Source organism: Leiobunum rupestre, chromosome 3, assembly GCF_980474605.1.
Source record: "Leiobunum rupestre chromosome 3, qqLeiRupe1.1.hap1, whole genome shotgun sequence".
NCBI lineage: Eukaryota > Metazoa > Arthropoda > Arachnida > Opiliones > Sclerosomatidae > Leiobunum > Leiobunum rupestre.
In genome coordinates, this window is record NC_143386.1 from 61,215,036 (window position 1) to 61,234,372 (window position 19,337).

The window sequence follows — 19,337 nt, forward strand, 5'->3', positions numbered from 1 at the left end:
TTCTTTTTATATCGCGGCGACCTCAAAACCTAAAGACCTTTGTCGCCCCCCGACACCAACCCACCCGGCCAGATACTTGTAGGTGGCGAGATTCCAAGCAATTTATAAGACGCGAAGCACTTACAAAAAACTACCTGTTATTGTGTCTACTTATAAATCCTTAATACCAGATTTCATCCTTATAAATTCGCTGGACACGGTAACCCCCCTCAAATACAACCCCCTTGTTAAGGGAACCTACAATTGAAGTGTGTCTTAGCATCTCTCCAAATTATGATAATTTTGAAACCTCAGTGCCAAATTACGGTAACTAGGACTTAATCAATATTGACATAAATATGGAATAGTCGAGAAATTGCTTCTGTTTGTTAGTTATAAAGCGTTAAGATTTAACCAAACTATGCACTTTAAACATGAAAAATAGTAACTTTTATACTTACAATTTTACAAATGAACGTCTTGCTCTGTGATTCCCCGAAGCACTAACATTCAGAAACTTCTTAAAGAACTAACGTATTGATTTTGTACATTATCTCTGTATGAGAGCACAAATCATGTAAATCTAAAAACCTTATATGATAAAATTAAGGTTTCTTTGATCTATCATAATAACCATAATATTCTGTTTCTTTAAACAATTTTAATTTAATTTTATAAATTCTTTCAAAAGTAACGTATCTCGACTTGCTTGACTTTCGTTATAACCTAAGCCTCGGTTTCCATTATATTTGAGTATTCATTATACTATGACTCACAAAATATTTTTCGTTACATTTTCCTTATAGTGAAAAGAAACGTAACTACCACACTTTCAAAGTGAGCTAAGGGTTAAATATAGTATTGTGGAAGACATAGTAGCTTTTTGCGCGAAATCCACGCGTTTGTTTAATGATAGAGTTAAAACCTCATTTTCTTACAAATTTATCTTTTTTTTGTCCACGCATCAGAAGACATTAGTAATTAGGCGTGGAATAACTGGATAGATCGCAGTTTCTTTAAATTTAATGATTTTTCCCAAACGAATAATAATAGTTGACTTGTGTAGGCTCTACTCCTCGATTCTTTGTGTTGTTTTGGAAACTCGATTTGAAGATGAATTCGGTGGGATAAACTTGTTTCTGATGTTCTCTAGTAGATTTTTTTTAATTTCTTTTAAACGTGTTGCTATTGTTATAAACTTGAGGATTTGAGATTATCGTTTATTATACGTGTGCCAAAAACGTCAAGGTTGAAGACTGCGTTTAATTGAAAAACGTTAAATGGCAATTCTCGGAAATATTTTTCTTCGTGTTTTCAAATTTCGAATAATTAACCGTTTCAATTTAATATTAACGGTTATTTTTCGTCGAGATTGGAAAGAGAGATTGCAAATTCTTGGCTCTCCAAAATATAAATAAGTGGTAGCTTTGAAAGCTATGGTATTTGCCTTAATTTAGCCAAAAGTATATAATTTTACTTTTAGAAATAAGTATTAATTTCCCTATATTGTTAATGTTAATCGCAAGCTCCCACTAATTTTTCGAAAAATCTCAAAATAGTGTGGAGTGAAATACGTCATAAAGTGACTTTTTAAAACTATACATCGATCGGGAAAATAAAATGTACAAAATGCTTTTTTTTTTTCAAAATGCAAAATACCAAATACTTTCTCCATAACTCAAAATGTAAAATACACAATGCATTTTGAAAATTGGTTTTTATAAATGTAAAATGGTTTTTGCAGCTCAAAATAAAAATACAAAATGCATTTTGAAAAACCATTTTCAAAATGTTTTTACAAATGCACTTTGTTTACTAGAGTTGTTAATTTTCCGGAAAAATAAAAAAATTAAACATAAATTACTTTTTAAGGGTTTTTAATGTTTAAAAATTGAGCACTTAAAATTAGTCTCGCGCAAAAGTACTACCTTGTTCAATTGCGATAAAATAAACGCGCGTGTCTAAACTATTGAAGTTGGTTGTACTAGTGGTATTTGAAAATACATTTACATTAAATTAGTACGTCAATAAGCAAACGTGGCAAATATACATAAAAATATCGAAACATTTATAATGCACACGCCCTGATTGACGCACTTAATTGCGGTTATCATGCATTAATATAAATTTAAAATTTGAGCTCCATTAGCACGCATTTCTTTAATAGAATGATAAAGCTACGTTCAAAATTTCATAAAAATCAGTTCACATTTGCCATGCCCACGACCATGACAAATATTTCGACATTGTTATAATATAAAATTAATCAGCTACGCTAATACCCTTGGCATCATCTGAGACCCAAGTTAGCTAGTTAATTTAAATGCCATTATTCCAGGCCTGGTTTAAATCATAAGCGGTTAATTAATTCGGTTAATGATAGTCTGTCGTGGAATGTCTGCGAAATAGGAAGTTTCCGAACAGGAAACTCGTCCTTTCCTACTCTTTCCGTTGGCAAAATAGTTGGTTAGTTTGATGGCGAGAAATACGAGCGTACACGCGTTTAAGTTTGAAATTCGAAAAAAACTAACTTCTGAAATGTAGCCAGTGTTTATAATAGTTACTTTTATCTTCCGATTCAATAATTCATCATTATTTTCCAAAAGTAAGCGTTATTTACACTTTTGAAAGCATTTCAATTTTCAATAGGCCTGATATCACCAATTACCGGAAGTTACTTATCACTAGGATGCGAAATATAAATTCGTTATATCTTGAAGCTAAATTTTTTATTTTCTACGAATATTATGTAAACTCCGGATTGAGCAACCATTAGTGGTGAAATTTCGATAAAAAATATGATATCGGATTATGTAGTACCACATTCGGAAGAATTTTCAGATTTTTATATCTTGTATTTGCAAATTTCACGAGTTTAGTCTCTCTTCTTTTACTGGATGTCTGACCTCATTAATAAACGCGGCGCCGGGTCAAATATCATAAAACCTCAGCGTGAGTTTTCGCAAATACTTTCCTCAAAAGTAAATCCTTATTACTAGCATCACCTGGCATTAGAAAGTCGTATTTTATCTCGTAATCCCTGTATTTGGATGAGATGTCAAATTAGGTTCTTGTATTATATTGTTCACTTCCGTTGCGGTGCCACGTACGATGACTCCGAGGTCACGAACATTTCTTAAACCACTAGAACGTCTAGATTTCAAAAGTGCTTTGAGCAGCTTTCAAAGCATTCTGACGTTTACGTTTAAAAGTCTACGAAGCTTCGCTCAATCTTTCTGTTGCTTCCTGTGGCGCTCACGCATTTTGCCATTATACCTTTGACTGAATGTATATGCTGTTTAGCTTTGCAGCCTGCTAATTACGTCCTACGCCGTCATCGACTAATTGTTCTTTTCAATGTCTCCCGGAGATCGTAGAACACTTAGTTAATTATTTATTGATGCTTTTTTCAAGGTAAAGTTTGAAGGTTTTATATAATCTTCCTTTATTAGTGTATTTTTAAAACGATTTTTGTAGTTTAGGTGTATTTATGGGTACTATATTTTTCATAATTTGAATTTTGTTTTTTTGACATTAGGGTTATCTTCTATATTTTTAAAGGATTGGATTCGTATGAGTTAAGAATTATCAGGATAACTCATGATTTTTTATGGTATTTTGGTTCCCTAGAAATTCCCTAAATGATAAGCTCATCTACGATATTTTTAAATGTTAAGGTTGAGTCCTCTAGAAGTTGTTATCGGTTTTTATATCATCTAGATTATATTTGAGGTATTTGGATTGGCTAGGGTACATTTGAGGTATTTGGATTGGCTATGGTACATTTGAGGTATTTGGATCATCAGAAGTTCATTTGAGGTATTTGAATCCTCTAGGATTCCTTTAAGGTAATTGTGTTAATATAGATTCCTTTGAGGTAATTGTATTAATATAGATTTCTTTGAGGTAATTGTATTAATATAGATTCTTTTGAGGTAATGGTATTAATATAGATTCTTTGGAGGTAATGGTATTAATATAGATTCTTTTGAGGTAATGGTATTAATATAGATTCTTTGGAGGTAATGGTATTAATATAGATTCCTCTGAGGTAATTGAATTAATAGAGATTCCTTTGGGGTAATTATATCACCATTGATTCATTTGAGGTAATTTTATTAATATAAATTCCTTTGAGGTAATTTTATTAATATAGATTCCTTTGAGGTAATTTTATTAATATAGATTCCTTTGAGGTAATTTTATTAATATAGATTCCTTTGAAGTAATTGTATTAATATAAATTCCTTTGAGGTAATTTTATTAATATAGATTCCTTTGAGGTAATTTTATTAATATAAATTCCTTTGAGGTAATTTTATTAATATAAATTCCTTTGAGGTAATTTTATTAATATAAATTCCTTTGAGGTAATTTTATTAATATAAATTCCTTTGAGGTAATTTTATTAATATAAATTCCTTTGAGGTAATTTTATTAATATAAATTCCTTTGAGGTAATTTTATTAATATAAATTCCTTTGAGGTAATTTTATTAATATAGATTCCTTTGAGGTAATTTTATTAATATAGATTCCTTTGAGGTAATTTTATTAATATAGATTCCTTTGAAGTAATTGTATTAATATAAATTCCTTTGAGGTAATTTTATTAATATAGATTCCTTTGAGGTAATTTTATTAATATAAATTCCTTTGAGGTAATTTTATTAATATAAATTCCTTTGAGGTAATTTTATTAATATAAATTCCTTTGAGGTAATTTTATTAATATAGTTTCCTTTGAGGTAATTTTATTAATATAGATTCCTTTGAGGAAATTGTATTAATAGAGATTCCTTAAGGGGTAATTATATCACCATGGATTCCTTTGAGGTAAATGTATCCGAATGGATTCCTTTGAGGCAATTAGATCTTCATGAATTTATTGGAGGTATAGGAGCGTCATGGATAAAGCAGTATTTAAATCCCCTAACATTCATTTTATAATTTGTTATCATCTAGGATTTCTTTGAGGCATTGGCATAAAACTCCTCTTATATTCCAAATAAACAGCAGTGGTATTTTACCTTTTACTAAATTATTTCCCAAATAATGAACTGTTGTTGTTTTAGTGGACTAGTTTCCGGATGCCCATATCTCTGAAACGAAGCACCCTATGTTCATTGAACTATTTTAAACATTTTGACTGAAAGAACACACCAAACTGATCGGAGATACGTTGTATATTATAATTTTAAATTCAAAAATATTACGAGAATCTGAAGATTCTATAGTACCCTCGCTTGAAATGAAATTACTTAGGAATGTTGAGGTCGTCGACGACTGTGTCTTCCGGTTTGGTGAAGCTCTTTAAAAAACGGAACGGGTATTATTGAGATCTTAGAATTACCATAAAACGGGCGAGAATGATGCCCTATTGTCTTACGTGAGTTCATTCATCGGCTATTAAAATTTTACGTGAAAAGCAATTACTGTCCGATTGTAATTGGGACTGCGACTTTATTATTTAAATCTTAACGAACGCCTGGCACGTACGAAAGACGAAATTTTTTTCGGCTAACGAGGAAATGGTTTGCAATTCGTTGACGTTTTTTTTACCCCCAATAGAATTTAATTATTTATCTTGGTCAAACCGAAATAAATGAATCGGATAAATGAATAAAAATAGGATTAATGGGCGCCACCTGTAGCGAACGTGCCTCGCCGAAGAAGGCCACTTCTGATCTCCCACGCACCTTCAAGGAGGTGTTTTTCGAAAGAAACAGAAATTGAAAGTTTTCCTGGTGTCACTTTTTTTTTGCCAAACGTTATACACCCAGTCGATGACGTTTTCAGGATGAAAATCTTTTTGTTAATAGACAGGTTAAGCTAGGAGCAACAAACGCAAGGAGAACGCAGCTAGCCTTTAAACACGCTAACGCAGTGTCGTGTACAAATTTCATTGGACGAGCCTTTACGCCGAACGTTGTACGAAAAGGGGGGAAGACAATTACCGAATTTTTCCCTTCCGACGGCAGCAGGCGCTAAGGCGTCTAACCAATGGAAAATGTACGCCAGAAAATGCACGACTTTTGACGGATTGCTTTCTCCTTGTGTGGGGTGCTGTGTTTGTTGCTCCTAGGGTTAAGCAAAAACGTGAACGGGGGAATTGTAGTAGTGTAGATCGTACACAATAAAGCAACGTAACACCACTACAAGTTTTCCCTACACATTTTGAAATTTTTTAAAATTAATTCAATTAGCAGCAAAGCGTAATCATGAAAGAGATGACCCAAGACAATTACTCGAACGTAAATCTATTATTATTTATTAATTCGCAATTAAACAAGTTAACATAAGGTAAAATAGCAACACCGAACTTTCTGTAGAACTGATTGAATTGCGTGTGGGCGAGTATAAGAAAAAACAAGCATACTTCTCAACTCACCCCCTACAACTTCTTAAAATTTTTCCATAACCTTTTGAAACACCCTGTATATATTGAAGTATAATACGTGATTTAAATCAATAACTTTTTAAATAACTTGATTAAAATATCGATTTAAATATTTTAAATTAAAATTAAGAAAAAGTCTAAATCGTTTTGTTTTCCACACCTAGTCTGTCTATTTATTAAAATACGCGAAAAAGTAGATTAGTCCATAATTAAAAGGGATAATATAGCTAAATCCTAAACAAATTTGAAGAAATTAAAAAACTTACTAATAACTCGTACCAATAGGTCTTCGAGCAAAAAACGCGAATCTCGGATCAAATAGATCTTCGAGTAATAAAATAAATTAATAAATGAATGAATTAATTAATTAATTAATAAATTTATTAAGAAGCTTAAGTAGAATTGACGTCATCTTCATAAAGATAAGCGCCTCTAGTGACAAAAATACGCAATAACAGTCTGAAGTTCACCAAACATTTCAGAAATATATCTTAGTAAAAAATGTACACGCTTAATAAACGAAAGTAACACACTAATGTCAAAGATAATTATTAACTTATATTTATAGGTTTAAATTTATTTACGTAACTTAAAGAACCTTTTATCGATATTTATTTTTTCATAGTGTTTCCATTATCAAATATAAATAGTCTATCCTTTGCCAATATATGAATCACGGTGTTCGTATTTACCGTGAACCCACTTCATGCTGTGGGATGCGAACGGGGTATTTCCCACTCGTGGTTGTCAAAGTTTCCGTTAGAAAAATCACAAAGGGAGGTTTATTTTAGTCATTGTATTAGATTAAATCTTACGGTCTTTTTTTGGCATTTTCAAGAGTAAACACCCTAAAGTTTTTCTTCACAGTAATTTAGATTGAAACCGACAAATATTTTTTAGAGTTTAATGCTTGCGAACGGGTTAACAGAACTACACTTCACTAAAACCATAAGTAACATAATATTGCTTTAATGCTAATTTTCTACCCGAACCTTTTTTCGGCACTGATACTCTCTTCAAGCTGTGACTTGGACTCGCGACTTTCAGTTTTGGATGACTACGTTTTGATACAAATTTCTGGAGTCACGAGGGCTTTGGCTTGGTTTAGAAGCCCGCGTGCGAATCACGCGTGATAAAAAAAACATGAGCTCGTGGCGCCGAAAATAACTTTTTTTAATTTTTATCATTTTAGCCTAATATTCCGCCTAACCATCGGTAACCAGATATTTCGGGTTAGCGGAAGTCTCGCATATTTTATGCACTAGAGGGCTCTGTGCTGATAAAACATCTTAATTACGCAATAAGCCAATAACTATGAAAATCAGTTTGGTTGTAAATCTCGTTAATTGTCATACTTATTGTTCTTATGTTACTTATGCTAAAACTAATAACGGTAATAGCGAGTGTTAGTCAGTGTAACGAGCGAGTGTTAGTTAGTGTAGAAAGCTGTTGGTTCGTGTGGTATGAAATATAGACCCCAACGCCGCGAAATTTTGACCTGCGGCGGCGATCCGGGAATTTTCCGTCGGCGGAGGCGTAGAACCAAAACTTAACGGCGGCGTCGGCATGGCGCTGCGTTAATATGAAATTTCGTAGAAAATAAATTGTCATATATTTGCAATACGAAAGTAATAATTGAAATGCGATAAAAGAACTACAAGAGCACGGTTTATATATTTACACAGGTTAGACTACTCGGGCTCAGAGATGGACGCTTATGAGCTACTCCCGCGTTTAGAGAATTTGAAAAATTCTACTTCGCGCCTACAGCGTCGGCTTGTGTAAAGTTTCTGAACTATAATCAACTATTGTTAAAACGCTGCCTACGTTAATCAAGGCCCGTGCGCGACTCCCATTTCCTATTTTTTTTTGGCAATTTAAGTCGCCGTATTCTCTCACCGCGAGCGCTGTTTATTGGACCTTCGTGACGTCACACATTTTAAATCCTAGTTTTCCCGCCGTTTGCTGTAGAAAGTTAGGTTGCGTCGACTGCTAGAGAGAATCTAAGGTGTGTTGCCTGCATTTTACAAAAGAATATTTTAGTATTATCATTCTAAAAACACGTAGGCAGCGGTTAAAATAATATTTATATATAAAAATTGAGCGCCACCTATATTTTAAATTTAAATGTATCGTAGATAATTAATAAATTTTAAAATACATATTATCAAATTATAAATACGGTAGCTCATTAGTGTATTTATAATTAAAATTTATAAAAATTTAATTTATAATAAATTAATTAGTACTGTTTATATACTTTAGAGGGCGTACCAGTAGCATAGTAGAAAACAGGGTTGCCTGTCAGAAGAACTTAAGAGGCTCAAAACGCTAGCCCGTATGAAGGTACAAGTAGTCTAACCTGTGTAAATATATAAACCGTGACAAGAGATTGATATCAACGGATAATCTGGTAGCCCTGTTAAAAAATACTATAAACCATCGGCGGCGCGCCGTTCAAAATCGTTCGGCGCAAAAAACCGATCGGCGGCGCGCCGGTGCCTACATCGTTACGAAGGGCTTTCCACCACCATCCTACGTATTATAACCGGCTACCGGATATAAAGGCAATAAAGGTCGCTAGCTGACTTGGGCATATGGTGGGGTGCCTTGGTTTATTAGCCTAGTTGATTATTTAATTAAATGGAAAAGGTTCTAATATTTCCAATATTGACCGCTCCCTCCTGTGGCTTTTGACATTTTGACCCTGTTTGGTGATTTGTTTCGGAGGTACTCAGGTAATCTTTAAAATTGTAAGGGTCTTCAGTAGAAAACGTATTGAAGGTTATATTCCCTTTAGAGAAGTTTGAAAAATCTGTATGAAAATCTAGCAGCTCCACCTCCAAATTGTATCTTTAATTTTATCTTTACAAATAAATGGTTCTTAAACTTTCTTTAAGGGATGTACACGCGAAGTATCGAAGGAATTAATGTAAATTGATAGACTCATTTGTTAAGTGTTATCGGTACACAAAAAAGGAACAACACACACTCTGTTTTTAGTAATGTTTAAATTCATAATGAGTTCTAATTTGTTCGTCGCGTACCCATTTTAGCCAAAAATTACACCACTTGCTTAAAAAAAATCAACGTGGACGGATTTGAAAAAATTGTGGTCAGGGGGCCTCCAAATGGTTGGCCTACCTCTTAAAAAATCCTGGCGCCGCTACTGGTGTAGAATTTGCAAGGTCTCTCCACTTCGGTTTCCCCTACCTTAAAAACTTGTTGGGGTAATAGTAAGTGCATGGAGCCAGGGGGCTCGGGGGGGGGGCTCCCCCCAAAGCTTTGTAGACGTCGAGGTGGACTTGGCAAGATGAAAATTATGAAACATGTTAGTTAATTAAATTAATGTTGCAACAAATCATTTAGAATTTCCCAGCAATTTACTTCCCTAAAGTCATTAACTATGTTCGAGATTTCTATGTAGTTGCTTCTCCTTATGTATAACTTACAAGACCTGATTTCTATGCTAGGCAGCTAGTGTGTAGGAACTTTAGTTCAGCCTTGTAGTAAAAGCTTTTTAAATAGTCAATTAGTCATTTTTCCTACTGCACCTATTGAAATTGAAAGGCAGATAGACGCGTGATAGAGAATATCGGTTGTTCGTTATTATTTCAGTGTTAATTTTCTACGTTAAATTTGGCAATCTGTATAAAATTTATAAAAATACCTAGTTTTAATTTCTATAGGAGATGTTACAGTTTTTTTTACTTAGGGTAAATTAGGTAAGGTATAGTGATATGTTTTAGGAAAGTGAAAATTTCACAAGCCAATATTCCTAAAGTTGCGTTGGGTAAAGATAACGTGCGATACAGTGTCGGTTGTTCTTACGTTAACATTTCAGTAACAAGTGTTTGAATTGTTTATGTTATATTTGGTTAGGAATAATTCCAGTTATTCAAAGCAGTTCAGTTAAACAACAACTAGTATTCGTCAGGATGAAACGTATCTATTTTTTACTACAGCGGGATACACGACGAGAAAATAGTGAGCGGGTTTGATGGGATTTTTAAATTGCTGTAGTATCGTTCAATCTCTTTTTTCTTCTTCGTGTATCTCGCTTTATATACAGGGTGTCTCAATTTGCTCGATCAGGCCATTTTTCTCAAAATGTATTTATGCTAGGGTTCCGAAATTTTCAGGGATTATTTGTTAGGTATGGAAGGCTTTGGTTACTAAATTTCAGAAAAATCGAACGATTTTGTGCCGTTTTGGAAAATTTATTTTTTCACCGGTAGGTGTCACGCAAAATGTTTCGATAGAAAAGTTGTAGGGCATAGTCGAAAGTGTAAAAATAATTTTGGTTCGGTTGAAAAAGACCTATTTTTCACTGAGTTTGGAGGTCGGGGGAAAAACAAGTTGTACTAGCAGGCAATAGCCTTTAACGTAAACAATCGTACATAATCACAACACACATGTACATTTATTTTAGGGAACTTATGCTTTCAGCTATGTAGTTAATAATCAGATCTGCAAAAAGTTATTGTTAAAGAAAATTATTACGTTCAACACCTAATTAGACAAAGTAGACAAAGACCGCGTCTTCCATTTCGACGTGGTTACGAGTAAGATCATCAAACAAAGATTTGTAGACCAAAAATTACGCTTATTTTTCTTTTGTTGTTTTTTAACGTGAAATATCAATTGTCCGAGTAGTATTTAAAGCGTTTACATTTCAAAGTTAAAACATTATCTCAGCTTGGCCGATTGTTGTCCAGTATGCCTCTTTACACTCGAGATCAGCGCGCTCATATGCTAGAATTATTTTACGGAGAAGGTCGTCGTAATGCTACTCTAGTAAGTCAGTTATTTAGACGAAGATTTCCCAATTGCAGACCAAGTCATACGACGGTTCTTAGAGTGGTCCGCGACTTCGACAACTGGGGTAATATCAATCCGAGGTTTCGTGGTCGTGGTCTCCAGGACATTGACATGGAAAACACCATACTTGCCTACTTCGTCGCCTATCCTCGAGCGAGCGTCAGAACTGCCAGCTTTGACTTAGGGTTGGATCGAAACTACGTTTGGAGAACACTCAAAAGACACCATTTTCATCCTTATCGAGCGACACTTCACCAAGGACTGCATGACGGTGATAGACAGCGCCGACTCGACTTCTGCAATTGGTTTTGCCTCATGGCTGACGCACACCAGGATTTTCACGATCAACTACTGATGTCCGACGAATGTTCATTCGGAAGAGATGGGCCTTTCAACCGTCAAAACCAACATATGTGGGACTACGAGAATCCACACTGGGGATTTCCTCACCGCCACCAAGTGCGGTTTCGCTTAAATGTGTGGGCTGGTCTGTTAGGTGACAGAATTATTGGCCCGTTGTTCCTACCAAATCGTCTGAACGGTCAAAACTACTTGGAGTTCCTTCAAAATGATATATCCAACGTGTTGGACGACATTCCTCTGGCCGAGTACAAACGCATCTGGTTCCAGCAAGATGGGGCGCCACCTCACCAATATCGTGACGTGGTTGCATATCTAAACGACGAGTTTCCGGGAAGATGGATCGGAAGAACTGGTCCTGTTCGTTGGCCTGCAAGATCTCCTGATCTAACACCACTCGACTTTTTTCTTTGGGGATTCGTAAAGTACTACGTATACCAAACACCTGTGACGAGCGTTGAAGATTTACGACAAAGAATCATCGAAGCATGTCGCCGGGTGACTCCAGAAATGGTTCGGGGAGCATTTCGCAATATGCAACATCGTGCATATTTGTGCATTGCATCAGAAGGTGGCATTTTTGAAAACATTTTGTAGAAGTCATTAAAAAACATTTGTCACTTGGGCTAATTATTATTTGTTTATTTTTCGAAATCTTATAACTGAAATGCATGTTACCTACAATTCGTTAAAAGGCTATTGCCTGCTAGTACAACTTGTTTTTCCCCCGACCTCCAAACCAAAGATAATCTAGACTACGTACCAAACTCAGTGAAAAATAGGTCTTTTTCAACCGAACCAAAATTATTTTTACATTTTCGACTATGCCCTACAACTTTTCTATTGAAACATTTTGCGTGACACCTACCGGTGAAAAAATAAATTTTCCAAAACGGCACAAAATCGTTCGATTTTTCTGAAATTTAGTAACCAAAGCCTTCCATACCTAACAAATAAACCCTGAAAATTTCAGAACCCTAGCATAAATAGATTTTGAGACAAATGGCCTGATCGAGCAAATTGAGACACCCTGTATAAAGAGTGTACGCAAATGCTTATAACTAGACGCCGAGCCGTTTTCGCCATTAAATTTGGAATAGTACCGCTAGAATGACATAGGCGCGTTCGGTAGTCGTGCTTTCGCGAAACAAATTCTGAAATTTCGAGTCGGCGCACTCCAGTGTTGGAAATAAGCTTTTTAAAAGTACAGGTCATGACCACCCTTTTCTACCCCCCTCTCCCCTCCCCCTTTATTTTACCTTTGAAAGTGAATTGTTAATAGCGATTAGGAACTATAATGAGTTTTATTTATCACATTTCTTAAGGAACTTTAAAAAATATTTCATCATCTTCTTGTTCTTCGAATAAAAACAGTTTTACTCCTTTTTGTCATAAAGAAATTGCAATGTCCTCTATGCTTATTTTCTTAAACATATTCTTAATGATTGATCTAGATGTTTCGCATTTAGCTCGACTAATCTGACTGATTGTAGCGGAAGAACGTCAAATTGCAATACTGCCAAATGCCACGAAATACGCTCGATTTAATAGTAGAAATAAGTCAAAATCGGCAATTACATTGGCTGTGAGAAACTGATGGCGCAACGCTTTTATCATTTGCTCTTTATCAGGGACGTCATTTGGGTAGGGCAGGGGGGGGCATTGCCCCCCCCTGGATTTCTATGATCTTAAAATGTTCATGCATATCTTGGGAAATTTTTGGTTCTCGCTATTATCCTGAAAATCAATAGCAAATATGCAATAACTATTTCGATTAAAAATCCCAAAAATATGAAATTTGATGGGTTTTTGTCCTTTTAAAAAACTGGTTTTCCGGAGCTCTATAGTTCTGCCCCCTCCTGTAAAATCCTGAAATGACGTTCCTGCTCTTTATGTTATAGAATTATACTTTTAATTTAAAATAAACTGGCCATTATGACCAGTGAGCCCCCCAGATTCCATTTAATTTACTGGTCATAGCCCAAAATAAACTGGTCTTTGACCGACGCCACCACCTTATTTCCAACACTGGCGCACTCAGCCGTCAACTCTATCATTATACGGGTGGCGCCATCTATAACTTTCAAGGTACATTAGTACTATTAATTCAATTGTATAGTATATAGTTCCCGCCGCTAACAGCGGATGGCGCCACCGATTATAATTTTAATGAAACATTTAAATTGAAATCTACCGCAACAATCCAAACTAAGACAACTTGACAAACTTTGTTTTTACTTGGCAAATTTCACTTACCTCCCCCCCCCAACGTACTCTCTTCGGTACGCCCCTGCATGGAGCCGTTGGTTCGTGTGGCATGAAAGGCTTTCAACCACCTTCTAAGCAGTGTAACCCGGGCACCTGATTTAATGGCAATAAAAGTCGCTAGAAGACTTGGGCCTAAGCTGGTACCTTGGTTATTAGCCTAGCTGATTAATACTATATATTACCGCCGCATGTAGTCAACTGAACTTTTTAAGGTTTTTAGAGCTTCAAAAGCGGTCTTCAAATTAGTGTTTTAGTTCAAGGTATCGGCAGAAAAGTATCATTTTAGGAGGACGAATAATATTATGGTGCGCCAGAAAGTTTAAACATCCCAAGAAACAGACACAACAAATCAATCTTTTGTAAAGCAGCTCCAACGTTGGTTAAGAAGCTCCAACGTTTGTTAAGCAGCTCCAACGTTTGTTAAGCAGCTCCAACGTTTGTTAAGCAGCTCCAACGTTTGTTAAGCAGCTCCAACGTTTGTTAAGCAGCTCCAACGTTAGTAAAGCAGCTCCAACGTTTGCAAAGCAAATTGATATTTGCAAACCTAACCTTCGACGCTCGCAAAGCATCCCGAACGTTTTCAAAGTCCCTCCAACGTTTGCAAAGCGTTCCAAAGTCTTGCAAAAATGTTATTCTTCAAACGTAATTGTATTAAAGTAAATTTATTATAATTAATTATGGTATTCCATTTTAGGAATGGAGCTCAACAAAGAATCATTTAAATTTGTTTCATTAAATCGCAAAATATAGACATTTCCTTGTTCTTGTAAATTTAAAATCCTCTCGGAAAACAATCGGCAATGATCAAGTCGGTAAGAATGCGACATACCGACTCGTTAAATACCAATTCGCCAACCTAGTGTGTGGTTGTTTCAGAAGCGCAAAAATGCTTGTAGAGTAAAAGTTTATCATAAGGTACAAATACTTACGAAAGTTGGCCCAAAGATGGCGTTAAGGTGATCTTTGGAAGCTATAGGAAGTGTAATAATGGCAATCAGCCGACTGCCATAAGATCTTCAAAAACAGCAACCACCGGTAAAACCAGTCAATGCCACCAGGGTAGTGAAATTCAAAATCTGGTGTGGACCTTTTATGAAAACTTCTAATTCCCTTTTTAACCGGTTCACACCGGATTTACCAGTTTGCCTTTCCCAAAATCTCTCTAGCACCTGTCCTACTCCAGTGCTCCCACCATAAACTATGGCTTTCAGAAAGCAACTATGTCATCTTCTTCAGACCTAAAGAAAAATGTTGCTACACAGAATCGTTTGGAAAATTCTGGCCGAATTCCAAGTAGCTAGCTCCTCCTTTCCCGTCACGTGACCTTCCCGCTTCTCAATACACGTTATTATGTAGCACCACCCTCAATATTCAAACAATTTTATGCCCCTTCCACCAGTGGTAACTGATAAATCGAACGTTGGTAATTAATCCTTTAGGTTATGCCGCGGCGCTTACTTGTATGTGAGTAAAGACACTTCGTATTTACTTAACGCGTAACGACAAACAGCTTTAATAACTCATTCGATAATACATATCGTTCTAAGCACCCTTAGCGAACTAATTTACAAACGAAGACGAACAGTGGGGAGACATTTGAGTCAATTTCTGTACAACATTGAGCGAATTGTTATATATTACATGGAACGAGCTGACACGGACGGTTTGTGTAATCCCTGCAAAGTTCATCCACCGGCGTTGATTATAAATAACATTTAATTTAATAGATATTTAATAATTTAATGGATGTATCCGGCTCCGAGACCGAGACCGAGAGCGGGGACGGCAGCCTTGGCGTAAACAGGGGTAGCGATGGCAGCGGTCTTGACGATTGGGGCGGCGGCTGGGAGGACCTTGTACGGTGGCTCTTCAGCGAGGATCTGAGGGTGGCGAATGAAAGATTAGGGTAGGAACTACGTATATCTGTAAGGTGGACGACGTGAAAAACGCTTCCTTACTTGAGTGGCGGCTGGGTTTTGTGGGGCGGTTCCGTGTTCGTTGGTCTTGACGACGGCGCGGAATCCGGCGGCATCAGCGACGTAGGTGACTACTCGGTAAGTTCCATCTGGGTTTTGGATGGAGTAAGATCCTTGCTTGGCGTTTCCAGCATCGCTGATTTCTTGACGGCTGGAGGCGGCTCCATCGTCGGTGTGGTGGGAGTATCCGAATTCGTATGGTTGTGGAGCTTCCTGTACATTATAGTAAAAATGGCGTCTTAGAGATTACCAGGGATCCGAAACGCTACCGTGTAAGAAATCAAGTCTATTTTTTTAGACATTTGAACTGTTCCTTAAGCGCTGGGTTGACGCAAAAAATTGCGTTAGGTCTAATACAGTTTTTGCAGCGAAAACTAGTCTCAACACCATATACCCTCATGGCGAAAATAACAAACATGCCATTCTAACCTTTAACCCTATTGTTTAAAGAAATAACTGGAGACAATGTTTAATAAATGTGATAGGACTTACAGCGATGACAGCCTTGGCGACTCCGATGGCTGGGGCGGCGAGAAGTGGGGCAGCGGCGACCTTGGCGACTCCGAGGGCTGGAAGACACGGATTCTATTAGAAAAAGACGTCCAACGTATCCAAAGACCTTCTCTCGCTTCGGGGATATTTACCTGGGGCGGCCAAAAGTTGGGCGGCTGGGGCGGTCCTGTAAACTGGGGTGGCGGCGAGACCGTAACCCAAAGCTGGGGCGGCGGCGTAGCCGTATCCAGCGCCGATGACACCGGCCTTAGCGACGCAAGCCAAAGCGGCCAAGAGAGCGATCTGCAAAACCATGAAGGATTTGGAAAAAAAACGTTAATCCACAAATAATAAGTTGGCTTCACGTTCGATGGATTGATGCGGGCTTACTTTAGCGAACATGACTGGGTGCTTTTCCTATTCGGAGTAGTGCAAATTACTGACTAGACAACGGATCGGTCGCCGTCTTTTATAGTCGGAAATCGGCCAGCTCAAAGAAAAAAATATGAGTGCCTCCCTCGCTAATATAATCCAAAAAGGAGCCAAAGTTGGCTGCCCCATTTTTTCATCTCGAATTTCGTCCCCCCCCCCCCCCAACCTTTTTATTTTTTGAAGTGTAACTTTCACTTTGTAGGATCCCGATTTTAGTCAAAGCGCGAAGTATATTTCGCAAGCTCAATCTTGGCAGTTACCAGTCAGATGGCTCGAGGCGAGGGCTGGTAACGCCGCCACTGTGGAACTCCGTTAGAGGTCCGGTCGAGTTAAACTAGGTCTAGTTAAACCAGCTTTGAAAAGTCCGAAAATAAGGGCTCTCTAGATTTCGTCATGATCGTCGCGTGGGTTTTTAAAAGCGTTTGATCCATATTTCGTGATCAAAATGTTTTAATAAGTTTCTCCTCCTAATGAGGCATTTAGAATCCGGTAAGATTAATCAGATTCCGATATTTCGACATAATATGTCTGGAGAGTTAATTTCGAATTTATTATTATTTGCTGCTTTTAAAATATCATTTTAATCGTGTTTTCTAGTTGTTTTGTATCTACCGTTTTTGTTGAGAGATTTTGAGGGTACCGCCTAAATTATGTATTCAAATTTTCTTTCGTCTCGCCGTAGTTCTACGAGAAAAGAGAACTTTTTTATCGTTTATTTTCCTGCTTATTTTTCGAAGAAAGCTGGGGCCCTTATAATACAGGAAGTCTGTGAATTAGACTCTCTTTTTTGGGGTATTTTTACGGCTATAATGTTACTCGCGTATAAAAATATATCGTTTACGCTGTAATTTGGAGACAATTTATTTGATGTTGTTGGACCAACTTGATCGCGTAAGAACTTACCAAAATAATTTATGTCTGAAACTCGATATTTTGGGATTAAAAATTTCCATTTATACCCGCAATGTAAATCATTTTTTTTAATTCTTACTTATATCTTAAGAATTTTTCAGATAATCTTTAAATCATTTGACACTAGATCTTATATCTTAGCATCAATATTTTGGGTTGAAAAATGCAAATTTACATCGATAATTTAATTTATTTTCCAAATTCTAGCTTATATCTTAAGATTTTTTCAGATAACCTTTATCTTATATTTTAATATTGCATAGGAAATTTGTTGAAATTAAACTTTTCCACTTATTTTTCTTACAATAATCAGGACAAAATATTGAAATTATCTAGCATAAAGGAATGCTTGTGGCATTTATAAATGTCATCTTTGTTAGATTATTGATAATAATAATCATAATTTATTGTATAATTTCCAAAATCTAATTCATTGAATGTGTTTAAAAAAAGTCTTAAAATTCTTTATTACAAAAGAGTGTCTGTTTTTTATATAAAAATCGTTATTATTACACAATTTCTGCGATTATATTCAAAAATTGATACTGATCTTAAAATTTCGACAACCACTTAAACTATTTTACCCGAAGAAATCAGCTCTAGTTCACGTGATAATGAAATGCTAGTCTCGATTAAATAATTTAAAAAAAAAAAGGAAAACTAGAACAGCCGAAATCACGATTCAAATACTTTTATAATTACCCAATAAGCAAATTAAAAAATACCCAAAAGAATTAGATTCGGTAAATTTCAATATTCTAAAACGAAATATTCATTCCTACGGGTAAAGTATGTAAATATAAATAAACCGTTTGAGAAATCTTGACCAAAATAATTTAGTGGCAAGTCAGAATATCCTAAGGCTCGGTGTCTTCTCGTAATCTTAATAATTATCTAGGCCGTTAAAATTTGCTTGTATTTGTTGAAGGGGTATACTCTTTAATAATTCTGCCTCTTGGGCTTTTTAAAAACGAAATGGAAAGTGGTCCAACTGGTTACGTTTTAACCTTTTCGGAAGTTGCGAGCTGTATGACTAGTTTTGTTCCCTCATTATGTTAGCCAAACATATAAAGGTCAATTCTTAACAGGGGGGGATTGAAACGAAATGGGGGGCGGTAGACTGGAAGAATTTGCGCCCCACCCATCTCCATTTATTAAAATTTATCCACATTTGGCGTTTTGAGTTTGATTGGGGAATTTGAGAGAAAGCGCAATCAAAGTGGAAGCCATGACTTGAAGAAGGGGTGATGCTAGCCTTTCCATGTATAGATGGTGACGTCACGTCGAACCTAGCCATTGGCACCCTAATTTCATTCTTTGAACTTATACGTTTCTCGGCTGGAATATCAAGCTTTTGAAATGTCTCTCTACAAAACGTTTTGATTTTGATTTATTAGGGAGGTTAAGTCGGACGAAACAAACGTGCGTGTAACGCGTATGCACGTAGCTTTTTGTGCATTACCCCGTTAAAAATTCTGTCTAGGGCAAAGAACTACAGAATCAAAACAAAATTTACATTATTTCTCACTGAATCCCGAATTTTTATCTTTCTTTCAAAACTGTGAAAAACGTTTAAAATAATGGTATACGTAGGTAAATAACGGTGCACATTGATAAATAACGGTAAATGTTGGTAAATAATCGTAAGAGCTGGTATATAATCGTAAGAGATGGTGAAAAATTTTAAATGTGGGAAAA

At 36.0% G+C, this 19,337-nt stretch overlaps 1 protein-coding gene across 1 annotated transcript; it reads right to left on the minus strand.

Moving 5' to 3' along the window:
* Positions 1-15,326: 15,326 nt before the first annotated feature.
* Positions 15,327-16,726, minus strand: LOC149953685 (cuticle protein-like). The gene is made up of 5 exons (XM_090170278.1): positions 16,686-16,726; positions 16,448-16,598; positions 16,296-16,372; positions 15,786-16,016; positions 15,327-15,707 (listed from the first exon to the last, which is right to left on the minus strand). Exons 1-5 carry the CDS (start codon positions 16,695-16,697, stop codon positions 15,567-15,569), a joined length of 612 nt encoding a protein of 203 aa, XP_090026404.1. The 5' UTR covers positions 16,698-16,726; the 3' UTR covers positions 15,327-15,566.
* Positions 16,727-19,337: the final 2,611 nt, after the last annotated feature.